The sequence below is a fragment of the Ptychodera flava genome, chromosome 10, assembly GCF_041260155.1.
Source record: "Ptychodera flava strain L36383 chromosome 10, AS_Pfla_20210202, whole genome shotgun sequence".
Lineage (NCBI taxonomy): Eukaryota > Metazoa > Hemichordata > Enteropneusta > Ptychoderidae > Ptychodera > Ptychodera flava.
The window spans coordinates 37893782-37916735 of NC_091937.1; the positions used below are offsets into that span (position 1 = coordinate 37893782).

The 22954-nt window shown below is 38.8% G+C and overlaps 1 protein-coding gene across 2 annotated transcripts in view; it reads right to left on the reverse strand.

The window, feature by feature from the left end:
• Positions 1–5383: 5383 nt before the first annotated feature.
• LOC139142700 (nitric oxide synthase 1-like) overlaps positions 5384–22954 on the reverse strand; it is a 38661-nt gene continuing 21090 nt past the window's right edge. For both annotated transcript variants that reach the window (XM_070712764.1, XM_070712763.1), the window contains exons 3-24: positions 22181–22323; positions 21263–21425; positions 20605–20696; positions 20230–20371; positions 19639–19778; positions 18980–19154; positions 18456–18557; positions 17534–17728; positions 17184–17257; positions 16652–16796; positions 15949–16053; positions 15673–15728; positions 15234–15344; positions 14341–14736; positions 13691–13881; positions 13077–13246; positions 12349–12559; positions 11799–11886; positions 11190–11475; positions 10633–10824; positions 10138–10218; positions 5384–9431 (exon numbers count right to left, since the gene is read on the reverse strand). In XM_070712764.1, the coding sequence (XP_070568865.1) occupies positions 9366–9431; positions 10138–10218; positions 10633–10824; positions 11190–11475; positions 11799–11886; positions 12349–12559; positions 13077–13246; positions 13691–13881; positions 14341–14736; positions 15234–15344; positions 15673–15728; positions 15949–16053; positions 16652–16796; positions 17184–17257; positions 17534–17728; positions 18456–18557; positions 18980–19154; positions 19639–19778; positions 20230–20371; positions 20605–20696; positions 21263–21425; positions 22181–22323 (3324 nt within the window). In that variant the 3' untranslated portion in view covers positions 5384–9365. The remainder of the gene's footprint in view (positions 9432–10137; positions 10219–10632; positions 10825–11189; positions 11476–11798; positions 11887–12348; positions 12560–13076; positions 13247–13690; positions 13882–14340; positions 14737–15233; positions 15345–15672; positions 15729–15948; positions 16054–16651; positions 16797–17183; positions 17258–17533; positions 17729–18455; positions 18558–18979; positions 19155–19638; positions 19779–20229; positions 20372–20604; positions 20697–21262; positions 21426–22180; positions 22324–22954) is intronic.

Genomic DNA, 22954 nt, shown 5'->3' on the forward strand with positions numbered 1-22954 from the left:
TAACCAATGGTGAACCTGGAATTGAGGTACTACGATCTGATGACGTGTACCTTGTCGTTCGTAAAGACGTACCAATGACAGACCCAGAGTGTACGAACGTCCCAATGACAGTACGTGAAGGAGAAGAGGTCAATTTGAGATGTACCAGCGAGAAAGGAAACCCGGAAGTAACCTTGAAATGGTCTGTAAAAGGTGACAAAGACACAGTTCTTAACACCATGCTGTCATCAACAGTGTCGATGTTGAATATTTCCTATGTCTGGTCTCCACATTACACAGAGCAAGGAATCATATTCACCTGTACTGCACGACGTTCAAGTCCCTACGACTTGGACAGATCTTGTGAAGTGGGTCCATTTGATATTCAGTATCAACCTAAAGTTATACTGCAACAGGTTGACACAGGACAAGGAAGCGAAAGCAAAATACAGACATTTACATGCAATTGGCTTGCAAATCCAAACGCTACAGATATTTTGTGGTATTTTGAAAACTTTGTGATCGATGGTAGTCAAGGACGGTACGTTATTGATATTTGGAACGACTATTCAACGTTGGTAATAAAGAATGTATCAAATGCAGATCACAATATGTCTGTGGAATGCGAAGTTGTTAATCAAATAGGCATGACGAAGGCATCGTCGTTGTTGGTTGTTACCACAGAGACGTCTTCGACAGAGGTCAACCACCTGTTGACATCATCAAGGACGAGCCAAGAAGAAAATCCCCCACTACCGTCGACAAGAGTGAATGATCTATCCCCTGCTACGGCAAGTCAGCATACATCAACACTGTCCGGCACCGACACTCAGTCAAATAATATGAACACAATAATAATCGGTGCTGGGTCGGCTGGTGGGTTACTTGTCTTGTTGGCTGTAATCGTTATCGGGTTATGTCTCGTTGAACGAAGAAGAACGAATAAAAAATCGTCTGACAATACTGACATTAATTCTCCACCGATACCGTTGCAAGAAAATAAAGTGGGCGACGGAACAGACAATCAAGCGTACACTGGCCTACACGATCACAATGTCGTTCACTACGAAACTGTTGCACAGAAACAACCCATGCAGACACGTACTGGAGAGGAGAGAGCGCCCGATGTGATGGACAATGGCACAAAATCCACTGAGAAAGATAGCGGAGTTGGAGAACTTGATGATTTTCAGGAGAAAGAAGAAAGTCAAACCGACCAAATAACTGTTGAGTACGCAACCGTTAACAAGCCACGTTCTAAACCGAGTGAAATAAACACAGCAGAGGCGCACGTAGATGATGACGTCACTGCCGAAGCCGAAGATAGCGCAGACTCAAAGAAACTTCTCAACGTTGAGGGGATCGTCTATGCTGATTTGGATCTTGCACCAACATCGTCATCTTCCGCATCACTTCGCCAGTCAGAGCTACCCTTGGATGAATCGGATGTCGTGTATGCGGATTTGAAAATATGATTTTGTTGTAGTTGGGGCTTGCTAATCAGGTACACAGTGATGCAAATAATATAGTAAACAAGAAGTATTCGGATTCAGGTTTACAAAATATATAATTATTTATAATCATGTCTTCAAACTGGGGGTTGTCCTCACACCGGGCGTTCTCGGTTGGGGTTTGCTAATCATATAATGATGCAAATGATATATTAATCAAGAAGTATTTGGAGTCGGGTTTACAAAATATATAATTTTTTACAATCATGTCTTCAAACTACCCAAGAGAACGTTATTCGCTTACACGATAATTAAGATATAACTCACGCTACATTCTTGACTGTATCTGCAACATGTTTTAGGGCATAATCTTCTGATTTTTTAATATTCAGAAATTCTTCTTAACGACTTACAGTCACTTTAACAAGATTGTCTTGCTTCAAGGGCTAAACTGGATTTGCTCATTGTTTACGAGATGGTACATAGTATGGTTATGAGGCCTGTGTTTGTGTTTTGAAGTAATTTGTAATTTACTGGTTGTTTGAATATATTCCTGACTAGGCGGATATAAGTAGGCCTATGAACCCACCGAACGTGCTCTCAAAACCAAATATACCCCTCCATATTTTAATCAAAACTAGTTTATTTGAGTTTATTCGCCGTATTACCAGAATATTGGAACGACCGTTTTGACGACAGTTATTTATCGGGCCAGATTAAGTTAAAATTTACATAAATGAGTCCTGAAAAATGATGTAAGTCAGTCAGAAACTTTCTTTTTATATTTCTGGTACTGTTTTCTCAAGAACTGGCTGAGTCAAATAAAAGGCAAATATTCTAAAGATTTAAAACTATTTACTTACTCTTTTAGCGGTATTTAAATTTAGCTTTGTAAGATGGTCACATGACGTCACTTGCAACGAATCAGCATTAACCTCGACACGACCTCAATCCTTGCCGCCTTTTTGCTGACACTGTATCGTCATAGCTGCGGCTACTAGTGTTTTTACCCATCGACCCACTCTTTGTTCTACTAAGCTGACTTTGAGCTCTCTTGACTTGTTGTTTACTGCCTTTCTGCTATTTTTGTATATTTTACAAGGGGACAGTAGATTGTTAGTTTAGTAGTGGATAGTTAATAAAGCCTCCTTTCCACTAAACGCGGTCAGTGGCTGTGTGATTTAAGTAAGGTTTCATCGTCAGACTTAGCCCTGCGTACGTGTGTGTTCCGGCGTTATACGGCCTCCACCACAGACCTTCAACGGTCTATGGAGATAACTGGGGTCTCTGCAGTGAGATTCAAAATGGCGATCTCCATGGGTAAACAACTTGTCGAGTACGTTATGTTTCAGAAAACGAGCGGTTTTGGACGTTAGAAGTTAATCGCATCTTTTCTGGGGTAAGTTAGGAGGTAAAGTTAGGCAGGGAGAGGATTTTGCACCGATAGAGCAGAATTTCGGCCGAAAAGACCGTTTTTTCGTTGCGGTCCGGATCCGGACCGCAGAGACCCTAGACCGTTGCAGGGCTGTGGTGGAGGCCGTATAACGCCGGGAACACACAGACCTGTATGCAGGGCTACGTCAGACTCTGCTCACAAGTTGAAGTTGAAAACCCTGGTGTTTTCTCTGCCTGGTATTGCTTCTTTTACCAATCAAGTGTCAAACTAGAGTTGATTATAGACATTACAATCATTGGTCATGTAATGTCCTTCTACCAAGCCGTGTTCCGTCTGTTTCAGATTCCACTCCATGCCAAGACAGATAGCCAGATTTTGTCTGGCCGGATACGCAGAATTTGCATAATGAACGGTCCATCATTTACAATCGGGGAAATGTAAGGCTTCCATCAAAGTAGCTGTCTGTACCCAAAGAAAGTCCGCCCCAACAACAGATAGCTGCCATTGTGATATTTGACATCAAACGCAGATCTGGCAGAATCTTGCAGCAATTCCTTTCATATATCACTATTGTTACTATTCCAAAGGCCTGGTACAGCAGGACATGCGCAGAACAGATCGTTGTCATCAACAACTTGACAGTATTCACTATCAATAAGTTAAATCTTGAAGGTTCCTTATTCTAAAACTAACCCCGAGTAAGGCCTTAAAACTTAAAAGGATCATATTTGGTTTCCAGTCCCTTTCAGATAGACGTTCATCACATCATAATAATTTCAGTCTTGGGGCCTTGGAGAATTTAATGGCATTATAGGTGCAGTTGCTGTCTTATCGCATTCTGTTCTATATGACCTGTTCTAAGACACCAAGTATGATATTTTCAGCTGCTCCGCGTAAACATAAAGCGTATACAAAATCTCCTCACAGAGATTGTAGAGGTATGGATAATTATGACCTGCCTGGAAGTCTGACCAATATCCACACTAATCTCTGCTGCTGGCAAATTCAAATATTCCAGACTTGGTCTTCTTTCAATCCTGCGTGTGCCCAGTTGCCCCAATAAACATGGCAAACATATCAGATTTTGAGAGGCGCTGTCCGGCGAGAGATAATACTTTGCGTACACCAGTTAGAAAACATGATGTGCCATAAGTTTTATAATCGCATTTGCAAAGCTGTCAGCATAACGGCAGCATAGATTCACATCTATGCACAGGGACTTATCCAGGGAAAATAAACACTAATATTATTGTCTATATTATTGTCTACAAGTTTTCGGGGGTTTTTTTGTGTCTGCCTTTCTCTTCCCGTACGCTCTGCGCATGTGTCAGATATGCGTAGTAAAATGCTCGTCTTTCCGTGAACTCTTCGTGACCTGCATATCTGTTGTGGGATTATCATGCTGAATCAGGTATGATAATCCCACCACCAGACAACGAAACCCATTTGGTTTTTATAATATTAGTATTTATAGTCCCTGGATAAATCTCTGTGATCTATGTACCCTTCATCACGGTTTATGTTATGCAAGTGTTCACGGATTCGATGATCGATATTGAAACTTGTGTACTTTCCAAAGTTCTCCAATCTGTTGACGTTGATCAAATGTTATCCCTTACAACTTTGAGCCCAAGAAAACATTATCACTCGAAGTTTATTTTGATAAGAAAGCTTAATTACCAAAAGCTCAGATCACCATTATATTACAATTCTTATCAAGTTCAATATTTAGCCTTTAGAAGAGCCAATGACATGCATATCCTGTGGCCTGGCCCTCAGTCGCTTGGCTTGTTACGTCAGAGCAGTTACTGTCCGGCAATGCCAAGCAATGCGTTCACCCAAGATCTGCACAACAGCCTATCACCTAGTCTGACAGTCTGCTGAAGTTCATTCCTCACTTCAATTTATTCTGTTTTGATATTTATACATGTCTGAAGAATGGTGTGTCATTCTGACACAGTATTGTGGCGAACACGAGCGGCAAAAAGCTGTTGAAGTAAAAAGCTGTCCTGCTTATTTCTTGCCAGGCTGGTGCCTGTTTTTAAATTTAATAGCGAGCAGAGAACGTTAAACTTCATTGCAGTGCTTGGGAAGCAATTTGAGGGAATCATTCTTCACAGGCATGGAATATAACTCAGTTTTGTTTGAGGTTTGGAAACAAGAGGTCAAAAAGTATTGATATAGCAAAAAACGGAGCTTCCGTTACGGTAGGAGGGCCATGGGGATATTTTTGAAGAGAAGGGGGAGAGGGAGGTTTATGATGAGAATGAGGAGATGGGCAAGGAAAACGGGACATTTTCAAATTCTGACAGGAGGAAATTTCAAAATACCTACGTATTTCCCCCCTGCGGATTTCACTTTTCATCGAACACATAAGAACATCGTATTCACATGTTTCTGAAAATAAGCTGGTCGGTTCCCCTCGAAGAAATATTCATCATTCTTAACGGTGATAGTTCAGAAACTGTGAGAGGATTTTACTGCAGTATGGCACACTGTATCCATACTGAATAAACATGCAATTTCTTCCAAACAAACACGACACGGGCAAAAATCATGCACTTCATCATCATTTATTCAGTTGCAAAACAGTTAAAACAGTTCTTAGACAGAGGGTAAAATATTTCGAAAATAAAGATTGCAATTTTTGAAGACGAATAGTTACCAGCAGCAAAGAGTCCAATCATCATACATAGACACATTCAGTTACAATTCCAAATTGCAAACAAAATTAAAGAATTGTACGGCGCATAACAACATATCTTTAGGAAGTAGATTTGCCTGTATCTTAGACGAAATATCTAGGAAAATATCGTTAAAGTGCATGGCAATGTAATTACATGTAAGGGACCTAACATCTTCATAGTAGAGGTATAATTTGCATATTTCCATCATGACGTTTAGGACTGTCAGATCTTGTATATAGTCAGTTCAGGAAGATAGATTTGAAGAATATTTTACTTCAAAAACGACCATATGCCCTTATTAACGACTATACGGAATAGTAAGCTGAACTACAGACAGGTTTGCTCTAATAAAATGGAAAATCTGGATCGTACAAATCTGCCAAATTTTTCAATTGAATTCTCCAGATTTATGCAAACTTTCCCATCAAAATACGAATTTTGAATGCTGCCCTCTGTGGCATTTTTCTTCATTTCCTGTCGGTTGCCTTAGTTAAGAGCTCAGAAAACGTTGTATTAAACTCCACTTCATGAAGTGTATCAAAGATACGAGAGAAAATGATTCTGGCACAAGACTGAATATTTCTGTACTTATGATGATACTTCCTTTGTTGTTTCCTCCACTACCTGACTCCACAGAAAAATATAAAAGACCATCATGGTGCTCTATCTCAGCACTAAAACTAGAATTTTTACCATCCTTTGCAAAATGAAAAGTTACAGTCAAACCCTATTGGTGTTCTTCCTGTTATTTGAAATGATGTGATAAGACCTGTGCACAAAGACTCCAGGGTGGAAAGGAATGGGGAAAGTGTTTTAAATATCAGCAGCTTTCTGCATTAAGTATCAGGTAATCTACATCAGCTAGTCTTTGCTACAATAAAATCGTTTCTGCTCTCAACCTCATTTGCTTTTAATTTTTTGTGTTGTTTGTGTTTGTGTGTCTTTGTGTGTGTGTTTGTATGTGCAACTGAACTACCTCCATTTTGTGCTATTTAAGGCAAGTCTGCACCCATAACAGATAATATTTTGATCATCTTTAGTCTTTCACGAAATTGTCAATAATTTGAGATGAAAGGCAAACTTTCCCTTCTCAAAAAAGAGTTTTTGAACACCCGCTAATGTATTTGGGTTTCGCTCATTTGGGTTTTGCTCAGTTGTCACAGTCAAAATTCGATAATAAGAGGAGACGAATAAAAATAGATTGCAGCAAGGGTACATCTACCAATAAGTCAAGCAAATATATTGTTCAAACGTTATTTAATAGCATTTTTTAAAACCAAATTTAATAATGACCCAGCAAAACCTAATGAGCAAAACGCAAAATACGTTGGTATATTTGCATGGTTAGAGCTATGTTAATCACATGACCATGGTGACTGTTTTCAACTACGCATTGTTTTTCTGTCGGGTGACTTATTTCAAGAACTGAGGAGGTGAGTTTGCAACAATTTTGTAAGGAAGAAATGAATATATATGGCATGCATCGATTGAAACAGAGAATACAGGTACGTATTAATTATCCACTGCGTACAGCTAAACTATTGAAAAACTAAGTTTAAATTTTTTGCTATATTTTTATTATATCGATAAGTTACATACATCTATTTGTAAACTGTGTTGACCTCAACTTATGCATAATATATTACACTTCCTCTGAATCAAAATTTTGACACCTTCGCTTCATAATTTCCTGAAATAATACGCCATATGCTTAAACCAGGCGAGCTTTAATCCTTGTCACATGGCTAAATTTAGTCTACACATGGAAATACATAAATTACCTTTCTGGTAAACTAAATATCATCTTGTCAGATTGAAAAATCGCTTTTCAGTTCAAATTATTGAAAATTTTCCGGCACAAAAATACCTTAAAGTAAACAAATAAAGGTGCAACCTTGTATTCTCCGCCAAATCACACGGTTATCAAGTTGTTTGGGGCTCACTGATCAACAGAGTACATGGTACTTACATTGATTTTGTTGTCTTGAAAAACAACAAAAACTTTGGTCTAGACCTTGATACGATACACATTCTGTTTAATCTGTGTTCTACTCAGCTTTAAAACCCTATTATTTTCCTTTCCCCACTCTTCCACGCCTGTTTCCTGTGCACAGGTTCAATTTCACTATCAAAAGGCGAACTATTATAGCGCTAGAGAAAAGATTCAATGAACGAAAGCTATCATTATTTTGGTTGGCGTTTCCTTACAATTTATGTAAATTCGACTTGAATGCTAATTTGGGTGTGGAACTATATCAGCGAGTCATAGATTTATGCTAAAACCTTGTCTAAAGACATCATACAAATACACGTATCACCCTTCAATAATCAGTTATTTAACCAGGACCTCAGAAAACACATCCTCATGTTACTTGGGTTTCGCTCATTTGGGTTTTTGCTAAGTCATCACAGTCAAAATTCAATTTTGAGAGAAAGAGAATAAAATGGGTAAAGGTATATCTAGCAATGAGTCAAGCAAATATATGGTTACAACATAACTTTACATATTTTTTCCTCTTTAAATCAAATTTGACGTCAAATGCCTCAGCAGAAACTGAATGAGGGACATGAACGGGTTGTAGAAGAGGTTTGACAAATAAGCATACAGTGTCAGTGCATTTCAGGTGCGAAATAACATAAGCTAGTTATTGATCAAGAAACTCCAGCCAAAGTTATGACATGAATAGGTAACTTTGCTTCGTTAAGAAATTGCATCAGACTAATTCAAAGGTTTCGATATTATAAACAATGCTAAAGCGCCTTGCCATGGCAAATAGTTACCATGTACCACTTTTGCCGGATTTCACATGGTGGACCCACAATGGCTTCAGAAATAACCAAAAACCCAATCCAACGTGAAACAGGCACAACATTTGAGAAAACAATGGTGTCTTCGAACACGCTCAGGAAAGAATAGAAATTGCTAATGCGGTGATGACTTTGTGGAGTTTTTAAGCAGCTGAAGAGTTCTTATAATCTCACGACATTCCTTTTGATAACTCTGGCAACTTTTCCGTCTTATCTAAATCCTACATATTTTACAAAAGATATAATGCAATAGTCTTTTCAGTTTATGCGGCAGTAGAATTTTTGAATTGAACATTTTGTCCGGAAAATTCGCTCTGTTAGCATGACATACAAGTCAGAAGCTGTGAATTCAAATTTCAAGAAGTACTTTCAATTCAGTAGAAATCACATCCTATAAAAGCAGTTAAAATCCATTATTGCATGTACATGGCTTATTAGCGGCGTATCACATATTAGAATGTTAAATTTATGTCATTACACTTTCAAATAACAATATACTTTCTTGGATATGATACAAAATATACTCTGAGTATAGAATGAAAAAATAAAATAGCATTGTGCGTCAAAACATAAAATGCAACTAAGAATCATCGAGTTATTAATTGCACAAAATCAGCTAGCGAGAAATAGGAGACTAGTACAACACAGCTTGTAGACTTTGTGTGGTATCAAATAAGCAAGCATTCCTAGTATTTCTATCGATCATATCTTGACATGTTCTACGACAAACATTTACTCCAGGCATTTAGGAAAACCTAGGCGCTTGCATTCCTCTATTGCGATAATTTCATGTTATTATCTGACAACAATTTTGGTTTCACCATTCAAACCTTCTATCGTATAGTATCGTATAGTATTCCCTTCCCCTCAAAATAAAAATCTTCATAATGTAGCAATTGTCTACTTTTTGCAGAAAATGTAAATATTTCTCTTTTGAAATTGGGATTTGCTATGTTTTTCGTGCAAGAAAAACGGGTTTCTATCGGAACGACCAGGTCTTAGAATTGTCATGATCTTGGTGTTCTCAAGCAGAATTTGCACCGATTACATTACCAGGCAGAGCGATGATGAGCGACCAGTCTTGGTCTTAAGATATGGAATGGTCTCTTTCTGAAAAAGAAAATGAAAATTATGAAGTTATAATCACAAATATCAAGAATACGAGGATCTATTCTGAGTTTCATGTCGCACTATACGCTTGCAAACTTTTTTATACTAAATGATTTTTATTCAAGACATTTCAAAGCTTTGATCCTACGATTGCAAACTTCACGCGATGGCGATCAATAAAAGGCAGCTTATCATACTTTGACACAGTCAAACATATCAATTGGCATACAAGTATAGCAGTTTCTCTGCGGGTTTAATAGTGTCACAACCTTCGTCATTATACTTTGATTTTGTGATTTTCATATAGTTAAGTGCTTTTAGGCACTGACGCCATCGTAAAGTAAGATATTGTGTAGTGAAGAATACGAGCCCTACAAGTATATAGTAGTTCACACGGGTTGGTACTGTGTGTCATCATAACACGAATCGCCATTTCCACGCTAAGCTAAAGATTTACATCAAAAGTCATTGCGTCAATCGTGCCATGTTCATACGAATATCAACTTAATGAACAAGTGCTGGATGGCGTACTGAACTGCGACATTTGTACATGAAGCATTTATAACACGACCTTTAATATCCTAAAGACATCAAATCAAATGAGGCCCTGCTCGTGTTTGTAAAGAGTATCTTTCCGTGTGTAAAGATGTGTGTATTTGAGGCTGAAACATAACGAATCTGCATTAGGACTTCTTTAGAAACTTACGTTTTGCAGATATCTCTGTTTAAGTTCCTGTGTTGTTTTGTGTTTGGTGCCAAATATATCTTCGTGGTATCGATTGTCATTCTGGAAAGAGAGGACAAAGAAATACGTATGTTGACGTCAAGTCTCGAATTACCATCATTAGATAAAGATTGAGTGAAAAGTGAATTGTAAAAATGCATTATCTTATGTCAAACCAAGTTATTTTATACATCATGCTGGCATTTGAATAATACTGTAACAGTCGTGCCACATGATATACAGTTATTTAAACATATTGTAAGAGTTATTTGCATACTCAAGATGATCTGAGTGGTCCAAACCCATCTTTATAAATGGTAATGGTGGACATGTCTACGGATTTAGGGTTAATAGGTCAAATGACGAAATACTTTTGGTAGCCAATCACTGATTTTGATTTTAGTTACGCATGTAAGAATATCACCAAAATATGGCGAAGTAGATGAAATTTTGCGGTCGCTATAAACCAGTCAATACCTTCATTGTAGCAATGTACTCCTTGGCTTGTGTCTCGTTCATCGCCTTTGTCATCTCCAGTATTATTTTGAGGGTATCGCATACATCTGTTGCCATGGAGACATCTCCACACACGTAGAAGTGTCCTCCTTGGTCGACGATCATGTTGCCTACTTTCTGTGCGTGTTCTTTCAGGAGATCTTGTACGTATTTCTGAAAGAATAAGAATCGTGGTTTGCATCATCAAAAAGCGTGATTGCGTTTATTCAATATATTTGGTATACGGTTTCATTGGATGTACCTTACGAAAGCAATAAAATGGTTAATACTGAGGCACTTGAGTATGATCGATAAAAAATGCAAAGAAAATTGTATAAATAGTTAATTTTCAAGCTGCTGTTGTGTGCGAATCGTTAAACTGATTCATAGGAAGCCAGGCTGCTGGCCAGAACAATCCGGCGATCGTGGTTGCCCACGTAGTCAATTTAAAGCCAAGTGATTTTTACATGAAACTGGCATTTTGTCCGGATGTTTCGTCGATATTTTTTGTACTTGCATAAATTATTCGAAGTTCATACCTTTGGTTGGCCACGTTCCCTTGACAAAGCCGTCATGACATTGGTAAGGACGTGATTTTCTCTCATATATTCTGTCTCCTTTTTGTAGATGTCGTCCATTTGCGAATTTCGACATCCAAACAGCAAGGTCATGTCACCAAAGTTGACGTCATTACCAGTCTGAATAGACCGATTGATGTCATAATTGCGCTGATGCCAGAAGCTACGGAATGGAGCTATGCCTGTTCCAGGGCCCACCATTATGATTGGAACTGACGGGTTCATCGGCAAGTGGAACGATGGTGAACTGAAAACAAAACACAGTGTGATATTTTTAATGAAATGTATGAACAATACTGTATTTGGAATTTCCACATTATCGCGTTGGCTGAATGTGGTATAGGAAAAAGTTGAAAAGTTTCCAGCCTTAAGTGATTACTGCTTTGATTGAGTTTAAGTTTGGAAACTGACCAAACTTCACCTGATTTTCAGAAGCTTTATAGAATAAGTTTGACATTGAGAATGTATCTATCATTTGATTTTGCTTCTAAACTGTAGGGATGGCATATATGTGTGTGCAAATGGAAAGGGAACGAGCAGTCCAATTTTGAAACTACAGGATATACTTACGCCCTCACAAAGCATGGTACGATCTCCTTTTTCTGTATTCGATTCAACCAGGAAGAACAAACACCATTATGGACTTTTCCCTTGCCATCTGTGGAAGGTAAGATAACTGTTTATTTTCTGTATTTATTATCCCGGGCATAATTTGAAATTGGAAAATGGAATCACAAATGAGCTATTCTATCAACACTCTCTTTTTACCGATATAGCTTGAACTAACAGAGTAACCTATACTGCGTGACTAAGCCAAAGAATTATCCACTTCGTTAATGTAAATTCATTTCAACAAAATGTAGAAAACACTAAACTTTATCTGTACTGAAATACACGTTCGTAGCTTTTAGACTGTTCAGTGTTTTAAACTTTCCCTCTATCGACAGAGAAACTTGTTTGTAATATTTTAAGGTTTTCCCGAACTTTTACATTGTTTCTGTTTAATATTGACTTTAGTGAAAACACGAAAAACAAAATTGAGATACTGTGTTAGTGAATTAAATAATGTAACGAGCAACTGTAATATTTAAAATTTCCATGGCTAATATACGAGTCTTACCCTGTGTCCTGTACTGCAAGACCGCTACGGTAGCGTGTATTTCATCGTGGTGGACGTTCGGTGATGAGCTGATGGAGAAGTAGCGGGGTTTCATCAACGGTAGCTCGGTGAGTAAGAAGGACGGTTCTAACCTGATGGACGGGAATTCATCCAGAACGTCAGCCAGGTTGGGAACGTTGTCTACACTCCAATATTCATAATTCTCGTTGCCCTGAAAATGAAAGAAGAATACTTGGTATTTTCTGAAATAACTCGAAGTAAGACTCGATACTATTCCCTCATGCAAATGCAAATATTTATTGTTAATGAGTCTAGTTCAAGATCGCAGATTCGTTGGTATTAACTATCATTAGTGATGAATATTCAGAGCAAGGATCATGCACTCCATTTTCCTCGTGTTTGTCGCTCGTGCTTTCCCCATGCTATATTGAGGACGAAAAACCCTTTCGCCAAACACACTAAGACTGTTTTGTTTTTCGTTTTCGTGTAATGACAACTCTTCAATAAGATGGTGTAAATATGGTCGAACAACAAGTAAAATTATTATGAGCGCACAAAGTTTCTTTCTCTGTAAGTAAAGTGCGTGTGAATTCTTGCCGCAAGAAAGTTAGAGTATTTTTACAGAACAACCTATGGACTTAGGCAATGGTGGATCGTATCTACACGAATGTCTGTTCTCTAGTTTTACACGAGACAATTTCAAGAATTACAAAATAATAAGTATATACCTCTCCAAGAAGCTCGAGAATTTTGCGTTCCTTATCTCTGGTGCACATTGTGGATAATACCTGCATGAACTGAGGCGTTGGTGGCGTTGTAATGTCCAGGTATTTCGTCAGGGCGGTTCTCAAACTGCAGACAGGTAGTCTGTTTACCTTGGCCCAATCACTGTCAAAATCTGAATATTAAAATTAAATTAATCTTATGATTTGAAAGAGTATGTTTCGCCATTTCAGATACCACAGACCTTGAACCTGAGATGTGTAAATATATTTAGAAGTCGCCTAACGTGCACTCCCTAATCGTAGGATATCAGATGCAAAGATGATTTATAAAAGTTGGCGATACTTGTTACCGTTGCACGAGCTGCATATTTTGGTTGAACATCGACTATTCTGATGCATCAACGGAGCAAACGTAGTCTTTTAAATAGACACGGGTAGCACAGATAGACAAATAGAGCTATCGTCTTTCTAGATATGACCAAGGTTTTGAAACAGCATGATCGACAGGGGTTTGAACGGACTGAAACATACCGGAAGCACTGAAAATGCCTGGAGTGTGTCTAGAGTTCATATGGAAAGTGGTTCTGAATATTTCAATATTAAATGGCACATTTTACCTGATTCATCCTGCTGTTGTAAACACTGTACACTCACTGGCACATCTGGTGAAATCGATTCTTTGCGCATGCGTTTCAGCACTTTGTCAACCAGCTGCTTCTCATTGGACGGGAATATTGCCAGGTGGTCGCCTGGTTCATATTTAAAATCGGTTTCCTTTGTGTCAACCTTCACCAAAATCGTAGATCGACTGGAAGAATCATTTAAATAGGCAGTCTAGTTAATTGCTTTCGTCAGAGGTCAAACAGATCAGAATGCTCGTAATGTTAGACCGGCCAATTACATCTGTATCACCCGTACGTACTATAGAAATACTTTCAAGCAGTTTCTCGGGGTTCTTCGAAAACCATGTCAACATGCCAGTGTTCAACTCGTCAATATACATACGTGTGTGCATATTGTAACGTCCTATATACTGTCGGCAACTTTATTTCAATGCTGACAACAATATATTTGTCAATAACGATATTGCATTTTGTAAAAACTTGATTCATTATATTTGCAAGAACTAGGTTAATATGTTACATAACCTACTAAAAGATGGATAAAACAATCACTAGCTTGATTGAAAAAAATAATGAAAATACCGTCACCAGCTACAGCGCTATTGTCCCTGTGATTTATCTTCTGTAGTTTCCAAAATACCTACCTCGATTTTTCTGCCTGTAGGTTCTTCCTTTCATTCAACTTGCATGGCATTACTTTACGGCCATGCAACTTGGACAAGGTTTCACAGAGATTCGATTCATCGGCGTCCGTCTTGACCAGCTTGAAATGACCCGGCGCCCAACGATGGTCGGTAGAAGACAGAATTCCGCCTGCTTCCTTGATGTTAACGCCCTCACCGACGTCAAAGGCACCACAGGCTGCGGCGAAAACCTCTCTAGCCCACTTGTTGAAGGACTGTTCCTGCCCTCGCAGCTCGTCACCTTCACCGATATCGAGGATTTTCGTCCCGCCAAGATAACTCAATTGGGAATCGACAGTGTGGGCAAAAGCACAGAAGTTTGTGTAGGCTCTTGATCCGAGTCCAAAGACGGAAAATCTGTCAAAATTTTAAACATAAGGACATTGAAATAGGAAAGGCTGAAGATACATCTTTGAATTTCAGTGGCTGTTTTGCGAAACAAAGGCAATATCCTTATTACTGTTATTAAAGTCATGATGGTTTGCACCTTCAAAGAGAACTACCTAAAGTTTGCTCCAGCATTCGACAATGAAACTTTCAACCATTCTCTTACCAAATTTAGAAAAAAATATCAGGGTCACCGTTGAGTCATATGCCTTAGACCCTTTGGTCCTTCCTGGTATACTTTTTCATCGGTAACAGGTAAGATGTATATTTAGTCGAGCTCCAGCTCATCTAGCTTGCTGGGGTTTTAACAATGACAATGAAAAGGCTAATCATTGAGAATTGAAACAAAATTTTGACTGACACACACACACACACTCTCTCTCTCTCTCACACTCTCTCTCTCTCTCTCTCTCTCTCTCTCTCTCTCTCTCTCTCTCTCTCTCTCTCTCTCTCTCTCTCTCGCTTACCTAAGATTTGCCAAATTTCCACCGAGTTTGTGGCTGTCAGACACTCCAGGTCCATTTTGCCTGTCTTCTTTGCTGTTGTTGTTGTTATTTTCTGCCATGATGGCGGGTTCACTATGAAAGAAAATTAAAAAACCTTAAATCCTCCGTAGGTGATATTCAGACTTTTCACTCATCATGCCAAGAACGATTAGATAAAATAGTTCCTGGCCATTTTGCCAATATTTTGCCTCGCATAATATGTAATTAATTGTATTTTAATGCCCTATCTCTATATTTATTGCAAATTAAACAATGAAATTTTTTTGAGCGTACAGTTCACATGATGACGACTGGAGAGAATATAATTTTTTTAGATCGAGTGCTGCATATTAATAATATCAAGTTTTTGACGCAGTCTTTATAGCTTGAATGTAAGTTTCCCAGTTACTTTATTACCTACCGTTTTTCAGACTTGTCCAAAAATCCTCCAAAGCCCCGCAGAGACTTCGCAAATTTCTGAAAGATATGAAATATTGCTTTGAATTAAAACAGTAAAATGATTCAAACATCTTAATTTTATTACAATCTTTGTTCAATTGCTAATCAACTGTTACAGGGAAACGAAGTTGACATGATGACCTTATTCCCGCCAACACAAGAGCTGCCGACATGTTTGAAATACAGTGGCGGGAAACAATGCTTTGACCGCGTCGAGTACAGTATTTGGTTCACATACCTCTCCATTGGCAGGTGCATCGCCATTCCCGAATGTGCTGGTTACAACCATGAGTAATCTTTCCTTGACTAGATTTGTTATGTCATAATCGTCCATGCACATCACCTTAGAAGGAACAATAAATGAAGATTAAAGAAATACCTAATGATCAAAAGAAAATTTAGGATTTTTAAAATTCAAAATCGTGTCTCCGAGGTCGCTGTGACTTGACATGATCTGATATATCCTGTTACAGAAAAAAATGTACGAGTGCCTGATTATAGATTACATAAAGTGACGAAGTGACTATGTATTTTCTATTAATCAATCAACAGACTGAAGATTTGTAATGGACGTTTATACTCGTGCTCACATATCTTTTAACCGTGAATTACCAACTTATTATCCCAGTAACCGATCCGTTCGTAGCATATTTCATAGCCAAAATGTACGTGTGTATGTATTTGTTTGTTTGTGTTTTGGTTAATTTTGAAAGGCACAACGATTTCCTCAAAACGTTGACAACTTGAAGACGGTAATGTAAAAATCTTCAGATACCTTCTCGGTCACAAATTCTTTACAGAACGTTTTTACGTAGCACAGAGAAAAGTGCAAGGCGAAATGCAGAAATCTGTTGATGTACATGACCTGTATACTGTGTATACATTGCTTCAGATTTACGCATGGCCTCGTAAACAAGAAGAGAGCCTCTTCCCGCCCTTACCTGCGCATGAAAAGCGTGGTTGAACATTTGGCCAAGTGATGTTGCGAAAGCTTCGGATGTCCCGGTCTCGGTGGCGTATAGTATGGTTGCCTTTATGCGCTTACCCATGGCTTTCATCATCAGTGACGCACACAATTGCACGGCGCTGCAAAGAAGAGAGAAAATAAATTACTCTCATTATATTCTTGATCGGAAAAGAAACGAATGTGCCTTATCATAACTTAATATTGACGTGACGACACACTCATGTTGTAAAATTAGAAAGGCGTTTTGACTGAAAATTCTTTCATTTGAAAGGAGGTTTATGTGCGAATTTTTCACGCTGACGTGTTCGGCGTAGTGGATCGATGTGTCCTAAAATTCTCAAGGGTCATGGGACAGCTCGCCGAGTGACAGGGCCGAGCTGATTGAGGTTGCCTTGACACATAATTGCAATAGTCTTGTTGTGAAACTCAAAGCTTCACTCACTTTGAGCAAAACTAAATCTGATCATAAAATTCATTGCATCAAAACTAAACAACGGAAATCTTACATGGCTGCTTCTCTGAATGTCTTCTTTCTGTAGTCCAAGCCATCATTCCATTTGTAGCGCTTCCAAGGGTCATCCTTGATAAAAAGTTGGGAAAGAGATCATGACGAAATGTCATTAAACTTCTTAAGCAATCAGTTGGTTATGTATATAGTAACATCAGTCACTCTATCGCTGTATCAACTCCGCTATATAAGGCATGTGGTGGGTCATTCTGCTTGTTTGCCATAATTCCAATTACACTGAATCAGAAATATCGGGATGGAACATTTTTTCTGCATTTACTCAACATCACACTTTATTAAAACGAAAAAGCACTCTGCGCTGATATCAAATTCGTCTTAATTTCACACCTGATATTCATAGGATGGTTTCAACTTGTAAAACAGCATCTCCTGATGAAACACAGGGGTGATGCTTCCAGACATCGGCGGCACGATCCACACCCAGTCAGCTGGGCAACCGCCACGTAGGCGTTGTTCGTTTTCCATATGTTTGACGAAAAGCTCTGAAGCTTGATGGTGGTCAGTTATCGTGACGTTTTTTTTCTGAGAGAGAGAGAGAGAGAGAGAGAGAGAGAGAGAGAGCGATATTACTTCCTCTTTAACATGAAGTTTTGGCATTTAATGTAGCATACGCCCTATACATCAAAGACTTTAACCTTTGCCTAAACTTTCTTCAAGCAAACTTTCAAAATAGAGGATAAAAATCGGTGGTACCACGGAAACACATTGCTCTAAATTTTCCGACATTCGAAATGACTTCATATCCAAAATGGCTGCCATTTAGAGACAAGTAGGTTTTCAATGTTTACAAAAATGATCTGCTGAGAACTTCATTTACTTTCAGAGTTTCAAATGACAGCACATTGCGTAAACGAGAATAGTAGGCCTATTGTAAAAGCTTTACAGTCTAAATATCCGTCCCCTATGCCCATTCTACCTTAAAGGTATACTGTCACCTGTTCCAATTTTGCCACAGTTACCATGGAAAATCTAACCAATCACAGATTTTAAGCGGGTGGCCGATTTTTAAAAACAGCGCCCTCACATGGGCATTTTAATAGCAAGGAACTCCCCTTTGACCATATATGGGCATATTTATATTACAGGTGACTGTATACCTTTAACAAGGGCAGGCACTTTGTACCACTTTGCACGACCTAACATTTTTAGCTAGAAAGAACAGATGATTATCTTTGACTGATTTTCTGAGTTCGAGTCATTTGCTACCGACCGGCAGTATGCGACACAAGATAATCCATTGACCGATTACCTGGAAACTGTGCAGCACAGCAATGTTGACTTCAACCAAAGCTTTGTCCTTCCATAAACTTGATGTGTTACTCGTATCCAGTCCCATGCGTTTTCCAACAGTCTGGAAAGGCGAAAAGGAATGAACGGTGAACTTGTATCAGTCGGTAGAGGGTAACAAAGGTTAATACATAACATTCATGTTCTTCTACGCAAGGAGATCCCTGGCAGTCGTGTATATACTTCAAACAGCATTGTAAAAGTTTCTCAACGCCTAACCTAATCCAATATGAACACCGGTTTCTATAATTTCTTACATTTGTTCTCACAAATCAGAACATGGACGTCTAAAACAGATATGCACAATACTTTGCCTGAGCAAACTTAGAAGAAAAGGATTGCAGACAAGTTTCAGGTCCAAAAATATGCTCTTAAAGCACATTATGCCGAAATCATCTATGTACGTAACCCCAAGCTGACATTTGTAGATCGGTTAGATTTAAGATTTATTGTTGATAATTCAAGAAGACATTTTTCTTCACTCACACCAAGGACGTTGTAACGGCCGGCGTCGCACAAATCACGTGTTCCGATTTCTGTGCTCATGTACCAGCCACTGAACGGACAACCAGTGAACTCCAATCCGCCACAGTCGAACATCATGTTGGAAACACCGGGTAAAGCGTACCAACGCAATCCTAATTCCGCAAACCAGTCGTACCTTTTTTGTAAAGTAGAAGAGGCAAAAGTGTGAAAATGGTGGAGGCAGGGAAGTTTGGTGAACGGGAAGGAACAATGAAAGGTAAGGAAGACGGATGGTTTGAAGAATGTTTAGAGCGAAAAGTGAGGAGCGCGCGAAAGTAGACGGATAGGTGAGCGAACGATAGGACAAACAGACATGCCAACGGGAGGAGTTGTAGATAGATGACGACAGCGACAAGTAGGAAGAAACAAATTCAAGCATAGTCGGTATGATTAAAAGTGTGTTTTACAGATTACAGAGAATACTGTAAATCTTCAACAGTTTTTGCACATAAGCTTCCTCGGTGCATCAAGTAGCCTTCAAAAAGCCCTGGTAGATAAGTCTATTACGATTTTCGAAAATTCTTGTCACAGTGTGTATACCTACTCGGATGTGATCTTACACGAAACATTACAATGTACTTAACACTGAAGCAACAAAGAAAGAAAAATCGATGGCTCACTTTGGATGTGAAAACTCCACTTCCAGTACAAGCTCACTTGGGATTTCGAACCATTCCGGTTTCTCACCATTGGCTTGCAGAACAACAGGGAGCACGTCAAATCTCCCGCCTCGTCCTTTCCAGCCTAGCCTCTGGCACACCTGCGGTAGGTAGGTAGAATATAGCGTAAGGGAGATCTCATCGTAATGGCCATGCTCGGAAGCAACACAATTCAAATGCTAAAAACTTCCATCGTAGTTACAAAGAACTGGAGTATAATTCCGCCGGTGAGGCCTTTCCCTTTAAAAGATCAGCAAATGACCCAAGGGAGTATTTTACGGGATTTTCCACAAGCAATGAACGTTTGGGTCCGTTAAGAAAGGCGCGGCTTGTTTGTGAATTTGTGTTCAATTGTTTCAAGTGAGGCATTCTTCCGCTCCACTATCTATGGTTTCTCAAACTGTTTTGCTCTCGAAACATATCGTCCCACTTATCATGGACCAACTTCAAATGAATAGCAAATTTTAAAAACAGCGAACGTGAAGAACGGGGATTGGGGGCTGCCAGCCTTTCTTATCCCAGTACACCCCTATAGTAGATGAAGTTTCTTACCTCTGTGAATTCAACACCGGCTGGATCACCAATAATTGAACCGTCAGGTTGTGTGTAACCGGCGTATCTAATCATGAGGGCGTTCCACACTCGAAAGTCATGGTGCCCATCAGTGCGAGGCGGGAAGACAGTGATAGCAGACCTGAACAAATGTACAAAATAAAAAAAGCATTCACAGTCGATTATTCCGTATTTTGCATAAGAATAATCTTGTCAAAAACCGTATTAGCATAACTGGCAAAGAAAATGATGTCAAAATACATCCGAGTGAAGAATTTCCTCTGATGAGCAGCTTAATTATTCGATAATGTGTTGGCGCTATCTTCAATAATAGAAAGCAATATATTAACATCCAGCCAATTGGGAGTAACTTACCTAAGGTTGCCATTGTTTGTTGCATATTTGATATGTTTACAGATGAGCTGAAACATTTCTTTAGCAGTCTTCATTTTGCGGCCGTCGAATATCTGCCATGAGAAGCCATATCACAACGTTTACTCACCAAAAATATAGTTTGAGAATGCAACAGAAATGTTTTAATATTGTTTTTGACGTTATGAAAAAATCAGATACAAGAATGTCCCAAGCTCAATTAATAAACACATAGTACAAAACAAAAACAAAAATGTAAAACCAATTTTTTCACAATTTTATATTTCTGAATAAAAACGATACAGTAATCACATCTTGAAATCCTCGTTTCTGTAGTTTCTCTAATCCCTACCAGAAAATAACATGAGGAAGTCTGCGTTTGTCTTTAACACCGTTGCGATGCAATGTTGTCAATTACCTATATAAATTACATAGTAATAAGTCAATCTGAGTAGAGTAGGGCGACGGCTATACTTACGCGGTACTCTCTTGTAGCTGTTGCTTCTAGTGAGAGGCGACAGCAAGAGAATACCGCGTAAGTATAGACGTTGCCGTACTCTACATCTGATTTTAATCAGATTGCAGATAAGTCTGTCGCAGTGTACTCTCGGGAAGCGTAACCATTAACCTTAACGCCACACGTTGACATTATGAAATCTACCTGTAGTCTGGTCCAGTGTATTCGACCAATACATCTGGGAGCATTTCTCCAAGCTGTCTTGACGCCAAAACTCAGTTCTTCTTCTGTCAAGTCATAGACACCGTTCTCTTCTATCAGGCTGAGAACCTCGTTCATGCGATGTTTGTGTTCCGGCGTATTGGTTCTGAAGGACACAAACAGAGTACGACCCCGTTGTCAAGTCATTGATTCTTGGCTGATTTGATGCCGTAAAGATTGATGCTCTCATCTTTATGATGCAATTTGTATCTTTTAAGGATCTTTATAAACTTACAAAAGTACTGCAGGAAGGGGTTGTAGTTATACATACATACATACATACATACATACATACATACATACATACATACATACATACATACATACATACATACATACATACATACATACATACATACATACATACATACATACATACATACATACATACATACATACATACATACATACATACATACATACATACATACATACATACATACATACATACATACATACATACATACATACATTTTTAGTCTTGAAAATCGTATTATATTTTATTGTTCCTGTCTTCATAATTATAATCTTGTCCCAGAACTCTGGCTGTGCGTACGGATACTACCGATACAAAACTTTCAACGCGGGCGTGACCTTCATTAACCTCACATTACTCGATGCGACAAATGTATCTTTCAAGGATGAACGTCCAATATAACGAAGGTGTGACCCTCATTAACCTCACGTTCATTAATGCGACAACTGTAGCGGCTGGGAAAAATAATACAATAAGATGTATTTCTTTGTTCCGCCAGCAAAGGTTATCGATCATCTAAGCAACATTAACTTTGCTTGCTTCAAGCATTATCTTCCTTGCAACCATTCAAACTGAAAACATTACTTTTCTTATTAAATACAAACCTGTCGATGCTTGTATAGTACTGGTCGATGAAATCCTTCGCATGGGCTGATGTTTCCTCTTTCGTCCTGGGCTCGCCAGCTTTTCTCTCGACAGGCGGGAACATGATAGAACCCATACAGCGGTCGTTGTTGCAGTGGGACGGCTGCAAGAGAACGTATATAAATAAACAATAACCGGTTAATGCTCAACTATCGTGGCCTTGACTTTTCGTGGTTTTTAAGAAGGCATAATTATAATACATACATACATACATACATACATACATACATACATACATACATACATACATACATACATACATACATACATACATACATACATACATACATACATACATACATACATACATACATACATACATACATACATACATACATACATACATACATACATACATACATACATACATACATACACAGGGCTCGAAATTAGCGGTAGTCCCGCGTCCACAGACTACCAACTTTTCCCTGGGGCTACCAAAGTCCATGAAATGGTAGCCCACACGGACTACCAAAGCCTGGGACATGAAATACCTGGCGTGCGATGTCCGTCACTTTGGGACGAGCTAAATGCAGTCAACATGCAGTTTCATTTGTTTGAAGCAACTATCCTTTCATCTGTGAAGAGTTTTTGCTGGTGACTATTTAACAATTTTCACTGCTATGTTGTTGTTTTCACAAGATGCAGAGCGTTTGATACAAGAATGTTGAGTTGCTTTTCCGTGTGTAGTCTTTGCATGCCAGTTCACACTATGCTGTTGATCGGCAGCATAC